This window comes from Eublepharis macularius, chromosome 12, assembly GCF_028583425.1.
Source record: "Eublepharis macularius isolate TG4126 chromosome 12, MPM_Emac_v1.0, whole genome shotgun sequence".
NCBI lineage: Eukaryota > Metazoa > Chordata > Lepidosauria > Squamata > Eublepharidae > Eublepharis > Eublepharis macularius.
This window is the reverse complement of record NC_072801.1, coordinates 51114345-51132352: the sequence shown is the minus strand read 5'-3', so window position 1 is coordinate 51132352 and position 18008 is coordinate 51114345. Positions and strand designations below refer to the sequence as shown.

General features: G+C 41.1%; 1 protein-coding gene across 1 annotated transcript; it reads right to left on the bottom strand.

The window, feature by feature from the left end:
* Positions 1-4721: 4721 nt before the first annotated feature.
* On the bottom strand, positions 4722-15471 carry LOC129339239 (vomeronasal type-2 receptor 26-like). The gene is made up of 5 exons (XM_054993831.1): positions 15181-15471; positions 13189-14034; positions 9466-9693; positions 7659-7785; positions 4722-5623 (listed from the first exon to the last, which is right to left on the bottom strand). Exons 1-5 carry the CDS (start codon positions 15469-15471, stop codon positions 4722-4724), a joined length of 2394 nt encoding a protein of 797 aa, XP_054849806.1.
* Between the last annotated feature and the right edge of the window lie 2537 nt (positions 15472-18008).

Below are 18008 nucleotides of genomic sequence, written 5' to 3'. Positions count from 1 at the left end.
AAACTGCCAGTGATGGGGAGCTCACCACTTCCCTAGGTAGCTGATTCCACCTTTGAACTACTCTGACCATGAAATTTTTTTTCTTCATATCCAGCTGGTACCTTTCTGCATGCAATTTAAACCCGTTGCTTCGAATCCTATCCTCTGGTACCACTGGAACAATTTCTTGCTGATAGTCCTTCCTTTATGGTTCAGTTCCATTTGACCCCCAAAACATCCCTTATTGACCTTGAGTTTCATAGTATCAGTCCACTGGTTATTGAAACATCAAATGTGTAATGAAAAAAATTTCAGATGATGATACATGGTCCTAGCTCATTCAAGACATAGGAAACCAGAAACCAGGAAGGGTAACTTTTGTTGGAGGGAACTTTGACTCTTGAAAGCTTATACCCTGAAAATCTTAAAGTGCCACTGGACCTGAATCTAACTTTGTTTGTTGACTATGTCTTTCCAAATGGCTGGGAATATATGTGGGCTTGCAGCTTTTCATTTAGTTATAAGAATATACAAACACAAATAAATTCTGCAGTGACATATTTGGTAACATTCTAGAAAATCTTCTTGAACAATTACTTCCTATTGGTTAGACATCCTATATCTCCAAATGTATATCAAATGTAAACACGTCCTGATTTATTTGTGAATGGCTCCTGTATTGAGATTTAGAGTTAGATCCAATCAGCTTCCTTATTCTTGTCCAATTCTCCTCTTTAGTAAAGCCCCACCCCCACTCACAATGCTTTTGTCCACAGACTTTGCATGATCCCCAGCATAGTCTTTTTGGTACCACAAGTGGGAAAACTGGTTACATCCAACCCACAATTCATTTTATTAATTCCAAAGTTAAAACAGCTGCACATTGCAAAGAATTGTCTGAAGTGGTTTAAAACTACTTCAGTTTACATAGGCTTCTAGTTTAGTTTAGTTTATTTGGTGTTTAACCCGCCCTCCCCACAAGTGGGCTCAGGACGGGGTATAACAGTTATAAAATACAATTGCTTAGCAAATTCAACAATAAAATTCAGCAATTAAAATTATATATATACAAAAACCTGATATAGTTGGCTACACATTCCTGCCCCCAGCATACAAAGAGGAGGTAGACAGACACATGAGCTGTACTTGAATACTGGAGACCAGTGGGAGGCTCGATGACAGTCCTGACGCTGGCCTCAACCGTAAGCCTGGTGGAACATCTCCGTCTGGCAGGCCAGCTGAAATGATACAAATCCTGGTGGGCCCGAGTGTCCTCAGACAGAGCGTTCCGCCAGGTTGGGGCCAGGGTCGAAAAGTCAAGGCCAAACGAGCCTCGCTAGAGCTAGGGATCACCAGTAAGTTCTTACCCACTGAACGAAGCGCTCTCCGGGGCAAATACTGGGAGAGACGGTCCCTCAGGTATGCTGGTCCCAATCCTTTTAGGGCTTTAAAGGTTAAAACCAACACCTTGAAATGGATCCGGAATTCCACAGGGAGCCAGCAAAGCTGCTGTAGGATTGGTGTAATATGTGTCCTGTATGGAACACCCATCAGGACACGAGCAGCAGCATTCTGGACCCATTGTAGTTTCCAGATCAGACCCAAGGGAAGCCCTGCATAGAGTGAGTTACAGTAGTCCAGCCTGGATGTGACCATTGCATGGATCACTGTCGTTAAGTCCTGGGCTGAACCTAGTTAAATCTGGAGGGTTTAACCATGTATTTTTATAAAACAAAAGCACTCCCTCAAATAAATTCTGTTTTAACCTTAAGAGCAGGTCACAATTTCCTATTTATATTCAGAATTTGTTCATAGAAGGATTGTCCTATTATTCCATTGGTTTGATTTATAGACAATAATAAGCATCAAATGTGTATATGAGATATCAGGTTGGATCCTAAAAGCTCATCCTCCGTTGAAAGGTACCTTTTTTTTAACTACCAGGAGCCTTATATGTGGGAACCACATATACAAAAGCCATGTGAGTTTGAGACCAAAGTGAGCAGGGAAATTGAGCAAGAGTAGGCAGACATACTGCAAGGATCCAGTTTAGTGTTTCCTGGAAAAATTAGAAAGCTAGCTAAAACATATATGAGTTTCAGCAATTGCGTTCAGTGAGATGCCCTCATCTGGATAGCCCAGGCAAGCCAGCTCTCATCAGACCTCAAGAGGTAAGCAGAGTCAGTTAATAATTGGATGGGAAGACCAGAGTTGCAGAGGCAGGCAATGGCAAACCATCTCTGTTAGTTTCTAGCCTTGAAAACCCCACTAAGGGTTGCCACAAGTCACCTTAGATTTGACAGCACACTCCACCACCACATTCAATGAGATAACAGAACTACTTTTTTCGAAAATGATCTCTAGGTGGCTAGGTTATGATGAAGACCTAAAATTGCATGGTAAATGGAAATAGCCATGTTATTAAGGATGGATATTCTTTCAGTAAATTGAAGGAACAATCTAGGTCATACTGCATAATTTATGGAGAAAATGTATGCTTACCATTTTGTGAAAATATCCACAATACCCAAAGGCTTCTGAAAGGTTGGAGGGTCACAGACACCAATATGGAGAGAGAAACCACCACCAATGATAGTGTTCCCCACCCCATAATACTCAGACAAAGCATGAAGGCCATTTTTTACTACATGGCTTGCTGATAGATTTCTGTTGGTAGTTGGTAGGAACAACAATAAAAAGAGCCACAGATTCATTCTGAGAGCAAGCTAAGAATCTTATCCACCTAAATATAAAGTGCTTTTTTTGACTGCCAGACAGAATGTCTCTACTGCTATAAGTAAAGAAGTCTTAGCTATTTTCAAACCATACTTTTGGAAAGTATGGCTTGGGCATGTGAACCCATTAGCCTAACACTGAACGGTTTTAACAGAATTGTGTTTCCTTCAGGACCCTTCAGTTAACCTGGGATGCAGCCAGGCTAATGGAGATATAAACAGCTGAACCAAGTACAAGCTGAACTAAGTACAAACCAGAGGATGCACTACCAGTTCCTCCAATGACAGCAGAACTAGGTAGGAATTATCAGACTGACATCATCCTTTCTATTGTTTGCTCTAGTCAACCTTAAAGTAGAACTGGCTTATTTAAAGATGTACATTGCTAATTGTTATTATGATGAGCTCACTGGGGGGGGGGGAATCTGGTTTTGATCATAGTAAGCAGTCAATCATAATTATTTCTATTGCAGGGTTGATAATTGCCTGTTTATGATAGCAGTGATGGGTGCACTGACACAGTGGGGAAGTCAATGCAATCAAAGATGAAAATAATATGACTGTATCCAGATACTCTGTGTATAGTTTCAATCATGTAGTCACTTACAAGTAAAACATCACTGGGCATTCAATGAGTTGTCAGTGTAGAGCTCATGATCACCTAGAGCAACTGGTAAACATCAGACCAAATCCACAGTTGTTCCTGCTTGGGAATTACCCCAAAAGCATTGTTGATTTATATTCAAGGAAAAAAACTATACAAACGGCAACATTAAAAAGCTGTCTTTATTTTCATACTTAATTGATCCCATTCTGAAAATACAAAAAATATTATAAACTTAAAATAGCATGTGAAAACCACACACAAAAATATCGAATAAGATCAGAAAACCATAAGTGAAATTTCAGCAAAAAACACCTGACTGTATTTTTCATGGGCATAATTTTTTAATAATTGGTAATGTATTCCCAGACATTTCAGGGACTTTATTAATGTGTACCAAAACTGTATGTGTTGGCCCAGGTCACACAAAATGAAAATCATGCATGTATGGAAATCCTGTTACAAGTTCTTGCAATTCCCAAATCAAATATCTTTACAGGGCTAATCTAAAAGAATAAACAAGCAAATATTCCATTGGTTTCAATATAATGATTAGAGATGGGCACGAACAGCAATACGAACTTTAAAAAGCCACAAACAGCCCAATCAGCTGTTCGCAAACAAGCTGTTCATGAGGCTCCATTCTAAACGCACAGGTGGCTGTTGCAAGCCTTGTTTGTTGCTGTTCGTTCCTGTTCATCAAGCCAGACAATCTGGCACCTGTAATCAATTCCCTTGGCAACCAGAGGCAAGGATTGCCTGAATTCTGTCTGAACTCCTGCTGTTGCCCTGGAAACCCCAATCTAAGCCCAATTTAGCTTGATAGGCAGGTCTTCCTTCCAAGTGCAAATTTGTTACAAGGAAGCAAAGAGCAGGGGGGAGGGGGGATCCCAGCTCTGGTTTTGCAGACAGTGAGGGAGAGACAGTTGCTGTTGGCATTTTGAGAGAGAGACAAGGAGAGTGCATTGGAGCTTGAATTTTCCTTGTGTGTGATGGGATAGGGATCTACCTCTTCAAGTTCCAGGGTTGCTGCCAGGCTCTGAGGCCAAGCTGTTATTTATTACTGGTACCTTTCCTGCTGCCTGCTCAGGTAAGGTTTCTGGGAGTGGTGCAGTAGGGATCTACCCCTTCAGGTTCCAGGGCTGCTGCCAGACTCTGGGGCCAATCTATGGTTTGGGTTTTTGGGAGTGTTGTGGTAGGGATCTTGATGGCTGGAGGAGAGCCTGCTGGCCCCCATGAACAATGAACATGTTCATGAACAGGTCATATTCGTCAATGTTCGTTGTTCATTGTTCATGGATGGCAATGAACAACAAACACCATGTTCAGGGTTTTTTCTGTCCGTGCCCATGTCTAGTAATGATGTGTAGGTATTGCAAGATGACAAGATAAATTCTCTCGTATTAACCCCATTTAGACAGAATGTGTATTTTAGAGTTAAGACTGGGTTTTAGTATAATAATGTAACATTTGGGGAAAAAGATACAGCTGAGCAATCCTGTCCCAGATGCCAAGATGGAGAAGATCTCCACAGCTACCATATACGTCCCTTTGGCGCTCAGGTAAGTGGGAACAAAACATACCCAAACACTGCAAAACACCAACATGCTGAAGAAAATGAACTTGGCTTCATTAAAGCTATCTGGCAAGTTCCTTGCTAAGAAAGCTACAAGAAAACTGACCATGGCCAAGAAGCCCATGTAGCTGAGGGCACAATAAAACATGGTGACGGAGCCCTCATGACACTGAACTATGATCTCTCTGCTTTGGGACTGCATGTCTAACTCAGGGAAGGGAGGGTTTGTTGCTAGCCAGATAGCACATATTCCAAGTTGACCAAGGGAACAGAAGATCACAGTAGAGTTTGTGACTCTCTTCCTCAGCCATTTCCTCATCTGGCTTCCTGGTTTTGTGGCCTTGAAAGCCATAATAACAGTGATGGTTTTAGCCAACACAGAAGAAACTGCAACAGAGAAGACAAGAAGAAATGTTGTTTGTCGGAGAAGGCAGGTGACCTTGTTGGGCTGTCCAATAAAGAGCAAGGAGCAGAGGAAAGAGAGCAGGAGGGAGATGAGGAGAATGTAGGTGATATCTCTATTGTTAGCTTTGATGATTGGAGTGTCCTGATATTTAACAAATATTACCAATATCAGGCCTGTGATGATAGACAAGCAAAGGGAGTTGAAAACAGAAACAATTCCCAAAGTGTCATTGATGGAAAGGAAGTATATAGTTTTGGGAATGCACTGGTCCTGTTTGTGGTTGGCATGCTTGTCATCTGGGCATTTGTCACAGTGACCTGCATCTTTAAATAGAAATGAAACCTGTCAATTATATATTCCATATAAAATAATAAAAATCCAATTAAATTACATTAATTAGAGAGTTTTTTCAATACAAATTTTGAATGAGTTTTGAGCTGATGTCTGCTCATGAGATGGTACGTTTAGTCAAGTCACAGGGCATCACCTGCTAACTTACAAATCTCTATAGAACTCCTGTTTTTGCTGCCTTTAGGAAAGTTCATGTGGACATATACAGGGCAATAGTGCTACGCCCCCTTCCTCTTTTAGCACACATGCTGGGGACCACAGCCAGGCATAATTACTCGGTGGTGAAGAGGACTGCTTCGTGTCTCTGACCTTTTGCTTGTTCCTCACTACAGAAACCTCCTGGTATTTGTTTCATGTTCTGATTCTCATGGTCCTTGTATTTGACACTGACTGGTGTGATCATAACTCCGGCTTCCCCTTTTTCTGTCATGTGACTTTGATATTACATTACTTCCTGTCACATGGTTACATTTCACCTTAATTTGACTTAAACTGAGTCAGACCACTGAACTATCAAGATCAGAATTAGGCAAGCCTCTGACTTGCAGCATCTCTTCAGAATCTCTGGCAGATTTCAGATTTCCTAGTACCTGAGACTTTAACTAGTGATGTCGAGGACTGAACCTGTGGCCTTCTACATGCAAAGCACATCATTTACCACTGAAGTGCATGGTTAAAATAGAATTTATCAGTTAAAATCTATGTTGTTCATACTTATACCTCCAATGGTGTGGGTGCTCTAACTTGAGTTTGCCAGCATTTTGGGCAACCCACCTTGGCTCCAAGCTCAATATGGCAACAGGCCATGCCTGTTTTTCCTTGTCTGCACTGAACTAGTGCAGAGAGATGTTGTCCATTGAACCCTTTCACACATATCATGGACTGGAACGGTTCAAACAGAGTTTTGAACAAAAGCTTCAAATATGGAAGTGCAACCCCCATCAGCCCTCCTGGACTGTGCCTATTTTGAGCGCCTCCCTCCATCCTCAGATGCTTCAGAGTGCTTTCCAATTTAACTGAACACAAATCGCCTTAGCAGCACAGTGTAGTGTAGTGATTAGAGTGTCACACTAGGGTCTGAGAGACCCATGGTTTGAATCTCCTCTCTGCCATGGGAGCTCACCGAATGACCTTGAGGCAGTCACACGCTCTCAGCTGAATCTACCTCTTAACTTTATTGTAAGGATATAATTAAGGTGAGGAGAATGATGAAAGTCAATTTGGGTCCCCACTTAGGATAAAGACGGGATATAAATGAAGTAAATTAATAAATAAAACACACCAATGTTAATTAACGCCTCACCAACCTATTAGGATCAGGCTTATTTTTAAAATCCAACACTACAACAACAAAACAAATGTGAAGCAGGCAAAAAAATGTCCCTTAATCTGGCCAATCACACAGAGACCCACAAAATTCCTGATTAGCCCAAAAGCAACCAGCTATTCCCACATTGTTGCCACAGGAAAGGAATAATGCGGAATTCTGTGGTAAAAAAGTGTTCCAAACTATGGCCGTTTCCACACTGCCTATAAGTAGCGCGAGACTCACGGAAGGCTGCCGGCATCCTCGCACGATTTTTGACACCATCTGTTTACAAAACGCCACAAATGGTGATTTATGGCGTTTTGTAGTCGGATGGTGTTAAAAATCGCGCGAGGAAGCCGGCAGCCTTCCGTGAGTCTCGCGCTATTTATAGACCATGTGGAAACGGCCTATGAGAGTACATCTTAAAGTAGCTTTCAGTTCTCTGCCCAATCACTGTCTGCATTGAACAAAGCAGACTTTTCTCTTTCCCCACCCCCATAGTCTGAGGGGGATTGGTACAAAAGAGCACCACCAAAAACCTGTTTCTGTTAAGATTCTTTACATCTTTTCACCTCCATAATGGTGTAGGTGGAATTCCTAAAACAAAAAGTTAACAGTAATGATTCTGTTTTGACAACAAACCTCATATTGATGGTGTTTTTTACAGAATAGATTAAAAAAAACTTTCTAGCACCTACCTGACTGGTTTGAAATCATCCACCCTGGACATTGAGTGCACTGATAGCAGCAAACTGGCTCCCCTTCCTGCTCTTTCTTTCTATATCCAGAAAGGCACATTTCCGAGCATAGAGAACGAGGCTGTGTCTGAACAGAAGCAGCAGAAAAAAATGTTTCACAGGCAGCTGGACAGATCATCAGGGTCTGCTATAAGCAAATTTGAGCACTGAAAACAGGAGTTGTATCTGCTGTAAAAATTCATGCCAATTTTGTGATTCCTGGAAATCCCACCCCAGTCCAGGAATTCTAAAATAACTTTAATTTAGTTTATTTACAACATTTTAACCCACCTTTTTCCAATTAAGAAAAGTGACTTGCCTGAGCAACAATGGACTTCCTGTCCAAGACACAAGCCAAGGAAAAATATCTGTCAACAAACCAAAATACTAACTTTGTACCCATATATACCAACCACTGCTTTTAGAGGACCTGATAATATCAGCTGTAGTGTTTTGGATGTATCCTGCTTGCTTATCCTCCAATATGATATATGCCATCATGTATGATGGTGGTGACCCTTGGTGGGAATTTCAGGGCAGGAGACTAACAAGTTGTTTGCCATTGCCTGCTTCTGCAACTCTGGTCTTTGTTGGAGGTGTCCCATCCAATTACTAACCCAATTTTGACCCTGCTGAGCTTCTGAGATCCAACATGCCATCATGTATAAACCATTTATTTATTTACATTATTTATAGTCCGCCTTTCTCACTGAGAATCAAGGCAGCTTACACAGTGTGAGCTAGTACAGTCAATTTCAAGGACATTTCAATAATCGATGTAAAAGGGCACATAAATGCAAATTTGCAAAGATTTAAAACCAGCAGAAATCAGTACAGAGTTGAAGAATGGGCAAACAGGTCAGTCATTAATGAATAAATGGACACAAATCATGAAGATGTACTGGTGTGAAATGACTGAATTGGAGCATATTCATATGTTTCACACACACAGAAACTCACACACACACACACACATACACACACCAATGCTCTGTTCTGTATGACTCAGGTCAGGCCTAATTCAGATAGGAGTGCACCTAAGAAGCTGTAAGTGTCTAGAAAGCTTTCCTATATCAAATCATGTAACTCTTGGCAAGAAATACACTTCAATAATGCTTTAGGCTCTAGAAGGTTATTCCATATACCTAACAACAGGCTGCAATAATTCTAATACATATGGTAATATGTATGGTAAGTAATCACTGGTCAGAGGAGTAGAATTATTCCTTGGGTACTTTACTTCAGAACAAAAAGTTACTCTACAATATAGTTCCCATTAAGCTGATCTAATGTTCCTGAGTACAATTCTATCAAGTACTTTGATTGGTTGAGAGGGTGGAGGTATTGACTAAGTAAGCATATCCCTTTAATCAACATCTAACTTGCAATTGCACCAACAATACTGAGAGCTTTTTTATGTCAAATGCAGCCCAAAGGAGGAGCAATATTAATAAATAAGCATGCCCCTGCCTAACAGGCAAATGGAAAGTGTATGTGTGCCATATATTTTCATTGCACCAAAATTTTCTTATAAAATGTGTATATATTTTCAAAATTATATCTTCTTCAAATAAATCAATATGATTTATTGATTATTTATAAGTATACATACTGTGGAAATCACATATAAAAACCTTGCAATAAGATTGGCTTCTTTAGACCCATGAAATGATTATACTATATGGGATAGATATGGGTGAGAAGGAGAATCAGAGGAGACTAAATGGAAATGCTAGTAGGATACAATCCAGAGTTAGAAACAACCTACTTGATTGAACCATTTGTTCCATGTGATCATATCATCTTTAATCAAGAACACCTGCCCCGTCCAAGGCTGGGGGTCCATTCTTCCAACTTTCACTCGAGTAAAGGACTCATTGGGGAATACAATGCAATTCACAATGTCATATCCAGCCACCCAATCTTGGTTTTCATTGAAAGAGATTTCATCCCCAGCATTGTTGTTAAACCTGATGGTTCTCAAGAAATGGTGAAGCTAGATGAAAGAGAATGTGTCAATATTTGCCAGGTTATGGTTCTTATAACAAAAGTATTAGAGCTCTGGTAATGTGATATGCGAAAATCATTTACCATCAAAATGCATTAATATATTATATAACAAGGGAAAAAATATGGTGCATTGGATACAGACTTGGAGTGTTTCACCACACAATTATGAGTTTTCATATTCTGGCCATTATCTCAGAGCTTACTCTAAATCTAATAGTTCTATGGATAAAATAGGATGGTGTCATATATGCTTCTCTGAGCTCTGTGACAGTAAGATAAGTATCTGTGACCTATTTATACACGGGTACTGGAAATTTTCATTATGGACCAAGATATATATCATATGTGATTTCTGCTTCTTACCACTTAAAAAGAACACAGCACAGTGATTTGCATTATAATAATGGTACAGGTGTAGAAGGGATCCTTCAGTTTTTCTAAACTGAAGCAGCCCCACTTGTATCCTACAGGAATTCTGCATATTTTCTGGGAGAGACCTCATGGGGATATGGATAGCAGCTCCGTACAACTGTTTTTGATCATAAAAGAAAAGCCCTCACTGATATCTTGATTCAAATCAGAGATCAATGTATCTGTGATGGACAGGACTGGTTGAAGCTCCACCTCTCCTCAGAAGCAGCCAATGAGAGCAGATGGAATGCTGAGCCAGTGACAGTTGGAGTACATTGAAAAGGAGTTCCTGAGGAGAGAATGTATTTGACACTGCTACGAGAAGGCAGCAGAAATATTATTAGCTGTTACAAATCTGTTCTGATAGATTGAACAATCCCAAGTTTAACCACAGAATATTGATGAGTTTTCAGATCTTTCATTCTAGTGTTCTATGTTGTATATAACATTTATTCTTGTTTTTGTTTTAACCCTGGCTGGCTTGACATTGTTGGTTAAGGAGAAATAAGACACGCACACACAAACTTCAGGTATTCTGATCACAATAAATGATCCAAGTTTAATTTAATGGTGGCAGCAAATAGGGAAAGTAAATGCAAAGTTCCCTTTTTCCAATAGCCCTGGGCTGTAGCTGAGTGAAGGGTACAGATGGAATATGCCGCTTGCCTGGTGGAGCCTCTTGAAGAAGAGAGACCTTGTGTGGATTTCGGACAGGCCTCTTTGCCTGAAATGAGAGTTTAGACAGGTGGCTTATTGTGACTGCCTTTTACTACCTGAGAAGCCCTCAACCCTGTATAGGGAGTAGAGATGGGCATGGACCTAAATATGGAACGAAAAAAACCCACGAACCAGCCCGGTTCAAGGTTCGCAAACCAGGGTTCATGGAAGCTAGTTTCCACGAACTTCCATGAACTGGACTACTGGTTCATATTAAAGGGCCAGTTTAAATGGCCATTTCCCCAGGGGGAAATGGCCATTTAAACTTTTTCTGCCACTTGCAAGCAGCAGGGCCCTTTAAACTATCTGCTGGCAGGGGGAATCCTCCCCTCACCAACTGCCAGTTGATAATTTAAAGGGACCTGCCACTTGCAAGTGGCAGGGCCCTTTAAACAGCCCACCCCTCAACCCCCACCCCCATCTCCCACTACCCAGCCACAGCCCAAGCCCCTCACCCACGTCCCAAGCCCCAGCCCTGGCCCCCCACTTACCTTCCATCTGATGCTGAGGTGGTGGAGGCCTCCTCCATTGTGTTGCAGCCCCGCATGGGAGCAGAGGAGGCAGAAAAAGACCCTCCCACCCCTCAAATGGCAAGCGTACAGGGCATCAGAGGAAGCCAAAAATGGCCTTTCTGCCCCTCAAATGGCCACCGCGGTAGCCATTTGAGGGGTGGAAAGGCCATTTTTGGCCTTCTCTGCTGCAGGCAGCAAAGAAGGCCTCCACCACCCCAGCATCAGAGGTAAAGTAAGTGGGGGGGGGCTGGGGCTTAGAGGAGGTGAGGGGCTGGGGCTTGGGAAGATGAGGGGCTGGGGCTGGGGGTTGGGGGCTCAGATTTGAGCCCTTTAAAGGGCCCTGCCTTGCAAGTGGCCTTTTAAACTATCAGCTGGCAGGCGGCAGGGGGGATTCCCCCGCCTGCCAGCTGATAGTTTAAAGGGTCCTGCTCCTTGCAAGCGGCAGGAAAGGGCCCTTTAAATGATTAAATGCCCCTTTCCGTGCTGGAAAGGGTCATTTAAACCCCAAGAACCATGAATTAGTTCGTAACTGGGCCAGTTCCATGCCAGTTCATGGTTTGTGGAAACCCCATGAACTCCATGTTTGTTTTTTTCTGGTTCATGCCCATGTCTAATAGGGAGGTTTAAGGCTCCTGCTGGTGTATATGGCGGTTACAGTACCTTTAAGGAAAATATACTTGTAAACTTTGGGCATAGACTTCTGCTATCTGTTTTGTCACTCTGTTGCTTGTACTGGGCAATGTAAAAAAGCCTGAATTAGACATAATTTAGAAATATAAAGGTACAATTAATCTACAGATCATCTGGTCCAACAATATAATACAAAGAAACTCTCCTCCCACCAAGCCTCTTGTTTGTATAACCAAAGTTGCCTTTTCCCTATTGCAGAAAGCAAATTACTTCTGGAACTTATTTTCAGAGAGAATACTATCATAAGATTTTATCATAAGAATGAAAATCAGGGCTCATTTTGAGGGGGAACACGCAGTTCTCCAAAGAGGTCACATGTCAGGTTACCCCGCCCACGTGACTTTCAGCCATTTTGGGCCTGTTTTGGCCTGGATTGGGGCCAAAATAGCCTGGATTGGATCGGTGCCAGGCACAGCACTGACCTGATCTTGGCCATTTCGGCCCCAAACCAGCCCAAAAGTGTCCCAAATAGCCACTTTCAGTCATTTAGGGCCCCTTTTGCCATTTTGAACCCAATTTTGGCCCTGAATGGCCAGGATTGGGTCCAAAACAGCCAGGATAGGTGATGTCAGTGGGTGTGGCATATGCAAATCAGTCATGCTAATGATAAACTTCTGGTGATATCAAGGGGTGTGGCATATGCTAATGAGTTGTGCTAATTATTTCCTCCAGCTCTTTTTCTACGAAATGACCCCTGATGAAAATAAACACTGCAGAATAAATGCACTTAGTTTGGGCATAGAGATAGAATACAGCATTGTGCTGTTGAAAAAGGGAGGGATTCCCATTTGACCACCAAAAAAGGCTCTGCTGGCAGTTATGGGACTTGAATAGTCAGAAGCCATGTAAGAAGGGGCTGTTAACAAGGAGCTGAATTAGCCAATAGAAGAACTGACTGGATCAAACTCCTTGGAATATGATACCTAGTGCATTGAGATGGATCTTGGTGAAATTGTTATTCCATTTGGAGAGATCACTCTTTGTATATGTTAGTTCATGATTTGTGAAATAAGGATGATGGGGCAACACTTAATACAATTGTTGTGTGGGTAAACATGAGTGAATAAGACTGATAATCTCTGTTCAGTTACCATTTGGTAGAAATTTCTGTAGGGAAATGTTAAATCACAAATATTGGACTTTATGGTTACCTGCCATTGTGGCATATTCTGCAATTTCCCTTGGTCTCTTTTTCTTGAAATTTTCTGAATATGTCGGGATGAGTACATTTCATCTAAAGCACGAGCTGCAACATGGACAGCATTGTAAGTACTATAGCTTTGGCCTGTCACGGTAGTCTCAAAGTGTGCGCCTGGAAGCAGAGCCATCAGCTTTGTCCAAGTGATGTTTACTTCTAAGGAGTCCAGACCAGAATATTGAAGGTTTCGAATGGCATAGTTGTAAAAATCCTGAAGGAAGATGTCACCATTGGGTTGCTGAGGATCCAGACTCTGTAGAAAATCCTGGAATCCAGGCACTTCATTGGTGTGAATTGTGAAAGACAAAGCACCATGAAAGGGTCTAAGAAACAAGAGACCCCGAGAATTCACAGCTGTAAAATCCCACTGGGCAGTCATGACCCAAACTTTCCCAATACGACTCTCATTTCTGCCTTGCTTATCTAGCCATATGGACAATAAAAATAGGGCTTGTACCTCTCCATTTACAACAATCACATTGACTTTGCTTTTTGAGAAAAAACTACTTATTTTTTCCATATACATTAAAATACCTTTTCCAGTGCTTGTGAATGTTACTGGGATCCACTGAGTGAAAGCTGCACAAATGCTATGCTCAGTAAGCAGAACCATCAAACTATGCACAAATGTTTCTCCACCATCGTTGTTTGGAGCAACTAGGCCAATCCACTTCCATTTGAAATGCAGCAGGAGCTGGATTATTCCTTTATATTGTGAGTCTTCATTTGGGACCATCCGATAGAAGAAGGGGAACAGGCTTTTATCACTCAGAGCTGCATTAAATGAACCATAACTGAGCTAGAATAGAAGACATTTGATTAACAAGTAACAATAGAATAGAAGACATTTGATTAACAAGTAACAATTGGTAACTAAAACACAACCAATAACCAAATAACAATACTGTATACAGTGTAAAGTAACAGTGATTTCTTTTTGAACTACCACATTTTGATAGATTAATGGAATAGGCACAATACAGATCAAATGTAGCTGAAACAGTTCTTTGAACATGTACAGCATCATAACTATCTGCAAAGCTTCACAACATTTATTCCATGTGACTGTCATTTGAGGTACAATTAAATGGTTTCTTAAATGAAATATTTTAAAAAGGCATTCCTGAGCCAGACCATCTAATTCAGTATTTTCCTTATGACCAACTCCCTTGTCATTGTTTACTGATGTACATGCCCTTTACCAAACACTCCTACCACCTCTTGTTTTATTCCCAGCATGGCAGGTTTACTCATCTGAACCGAACCTTCTTCAGGTTCCACATAGCAGATGGTCCAGATCATAAACAACACATATACATGCATTCTCTGTTGTAGTTCTCGTCTTCTAGAATGGCTTCACTGAGAAGGTCAACAAGTTCTCCATGCCTGCAGTATGCTTTTAGCAAATGGTGTAAAACAAAAATTTTCAGAAGGGCATTTTGATAATGGCAATAGGACTGCATTGTGATTTAACAGATGGTATGGGACGGTATATACTTTCTGTTCTATCTTAACATCTCTAGTTTTCAGCTTATGTATTTCTGCTTTTTGGCACTGTTTACATCATATATAACAACATTAATAATAACATTTGATTTATATACTGCCCTTCATGACAACTTAATGCCCACTCAGAGCGGTTTACAAAGTACGCCAATATTATCCTCACAACAAAACACCCTGTGAGGTGGGTGGGGCTGAGAGAGCTCCAGAGAGCTGTGACTAGCCCAAGGTCACCCAGCTTGCTTCAAGTGGAGGAGTGGGGAATCAAACCTAGCTCTCCAGATTAGAGCCCCACACTCTTAATCACTCTTAAGTATGTCTAATACTTAGGTTTTTTTTTCAGATTTCTGTAATTCCAGTTCTATTTGTCTGCTTATCAAATGTCTAAATCTATTGACTACACTGACTTAAAATAGATAATCCTTCTTGAGACTGTACCTACCTGTGGCACCTTGTAGATGGCAATGATATTTGACATCAGAATGGAGGTCTCAGAGTTGAGTCCCCCAATGATGGCCCACAGTTTTTCTTGAGTGTCACACTTGTAATTAGGAGTCCATCTCCCTCGTTCACTCAACAACTGCAACGTGGTTGCATAGGTTGTTCTTCCAAAATAATAGTTGTCAGTTATGCGAAAACCCAGAGTGAAGTTGGGCAAGAGCTTTGAATTCCCATTAATCTCGTGAACAGCAAACACAAAGGCCAGGATATGCTGGTAGTTCTTGGGTAGCATCCTACAATGTGAATTATATTGAGTCAGTTTGGTATAGTGGTTAGGAGCACAGGACTCAAATCTGGAGAACCGGGTTTGATTCCCCACTGCTCCACATGAAGCCAGCAGGGTGACCTTGGGTCAGACACAGCTTCTTGGAGCTCTCTTAGCCCCACCCAGCTCACAGGGTGATTGCTATTGTGGGGATAATAATGACATACTTTGTAAACCGCTCTGCATGGGCATTAAGTTGTCCTGAAGGGCAGTATACAAATTGAATGTTGTTGTTGTTGTTATCAACATTTCTAAGGTTTCATCTGAAATGTAAACACACTCATCTAAAAAGAATAGGTGGCATGCATTCTTCCCATTACAAGAGATCTAGATAGAACTATTAAGAATGAGGGCATGGTTCTTCCTTTATGGTTTCAATTCCATTTGACCCTGGAGATGTCCCTTAGTGACCTTCAGTTTCATAGTATGGATTTATTGAATTGATTGCTGAAACACTGAATATGTAATGGAAAAAATGCATTCTCTTAGCTCATTCAATATCTATGAAATCACAAACCAAGAAGGATAACTATTCTTTTGTATCTGACAAAAGGAGCATAGACTCTTAAAAGCTTATATCCTAAAAATCTTATAAGTCTTTAAAGTGCTACTGGACTAGACTATGGAAGGGAAAGAGGCATGGTATAGCCTTATCTCATCAGATCCCAGAAACTAAGCACGTGGCTCAGTACATGGCTAGGCGGCCACCGAGGAAGACTCAGCAGAGAAAGGCTCTGGCAAACAACATCTGCTTCTCACTTTCCTTGAAATACCTTTGTTGAGGTCATCAATCAGTTGTGACTTGGCAGCACAGATGCATGCACAGAATATAACTTTTGTATGGTTGTTGTGGGTTTTCCGGGCTGTATTGCCATGGTCTTGGCATTGTAGTTCCTGACGTTTCGCCAGCAGCTGTGGCTGGCATCTTCAGAGGTGTAGCACCAAAAGACAGAGATCTCTCAGTGTCACAGATCTCTCAGTCTCACTGTGACACTGAGAGATCTCTGTCTTTTGGTGCTACACCTCTGAAGATGCCAGCCACAGCTGCTGGCGAAACGTCAGGAACTACAATTGCCAAGACCACGGCAATACAGCCCGGAAAACCCACAACAACCATCGTTCTCCGGCCGTGAAAGCCTTCAACAATACATCATAACTTTTGTATGTTGACAATATCTTTCCAGATGCTTGTGTTAATATATGGGCTTGCAGTAGTTCATTTAGACATATTTATACACAAAAACAAATACATTCTATAGTGACAGAACTGTTAGAATCCCAGAAAATCTTGAACAATCCCTTTCTATAGGATATGCATCCAATATCTTCATTTTATATCCAATTTAAACACTCTCTGATTTATTTTTTAGAGTGGCTTCTGTATTGAGATTCAGGGTTGGGTCCAATCAGCTTTTTAACTCAACTTTATCCAATTCTCCTCTTTATTACAACCTTGTAACTCATAGTGATTTGGCTCAAAGAGCCTTTTGGTATCTAAAGGCTCCCCACCCATCTTTTTCACAAGTGAAAAAAAACTGATTGGCTCCAATCTTCAATCCATTCTGTTCATTCCAAAGTTAAAACACCTGCACACTGCAAAGAATTACATGAAGTTGTCTAAGACTAATTAAGTTCATACATGCTTTTAGTTAAGCCTGGAGGGTTTCAGCATGCATTTTATAAACTGACAGAATTCCCTGAAATAAATTCTAATCTCCTTTGTCCTAACCATAACAGCAGCTCCCAATTTCCCATTTATCTTCAGAATTGATTCATAGAAGGATTGCACTACCCTGCTACTGGCCTTCTTTATAGACAATATAAGGTTTCAAATGAGATATCAGCTTGAATCCCACAAGCTTTTATTCTGGTGAAAGGGTAGATGCCCCTTTTCAGACACCAAGAGGGCTATTCCAGAGGTTATGAGATCCACATCTACAAAAGCTATGTGAGATGGAGACCACAGTAAACAGGGAAATTGGTCACGGTCAAGAAGAAATCCTGATAAGATTGAAACAATCCATTGTTTCCTGGAAAAGTAGAAAGCAAGCTAAAACATATATGAGTTTTTGCAATTGTACTCAGTGAGATACCATAACCAAATTATTTTTCCAGAAATGATCTTTAGATTGCTATATTATGAAAACCTAAAAGAGGTACATGGAAATATCCTTATTATTGAGGATGGGTGTTCTTTCAGCAAGATCTTACTGCATAATTTAAATGCTTACCATTTTGTGAAAATATCTACAACATCCAAAGGCTTCTGAAAGGTTGGAGGGTCACAACCGGCAAGATGGAGAGAGAAACCACCACCAATGATAGGGTTCCCCATCCCATAATACTCAGAGAAAGCAGCAAGGTCATTGTTCACTGCACAGCTTGTTGGTAGATTTCTAGGAGAGGTAATCGGTGGTAGGAGAAGCAATAGAAGGAGCTGTATATTCATTCTGTGAGTAAGTCAAATATCTTATTCACCTACCGATAAAATCTTTCTTTTGGCT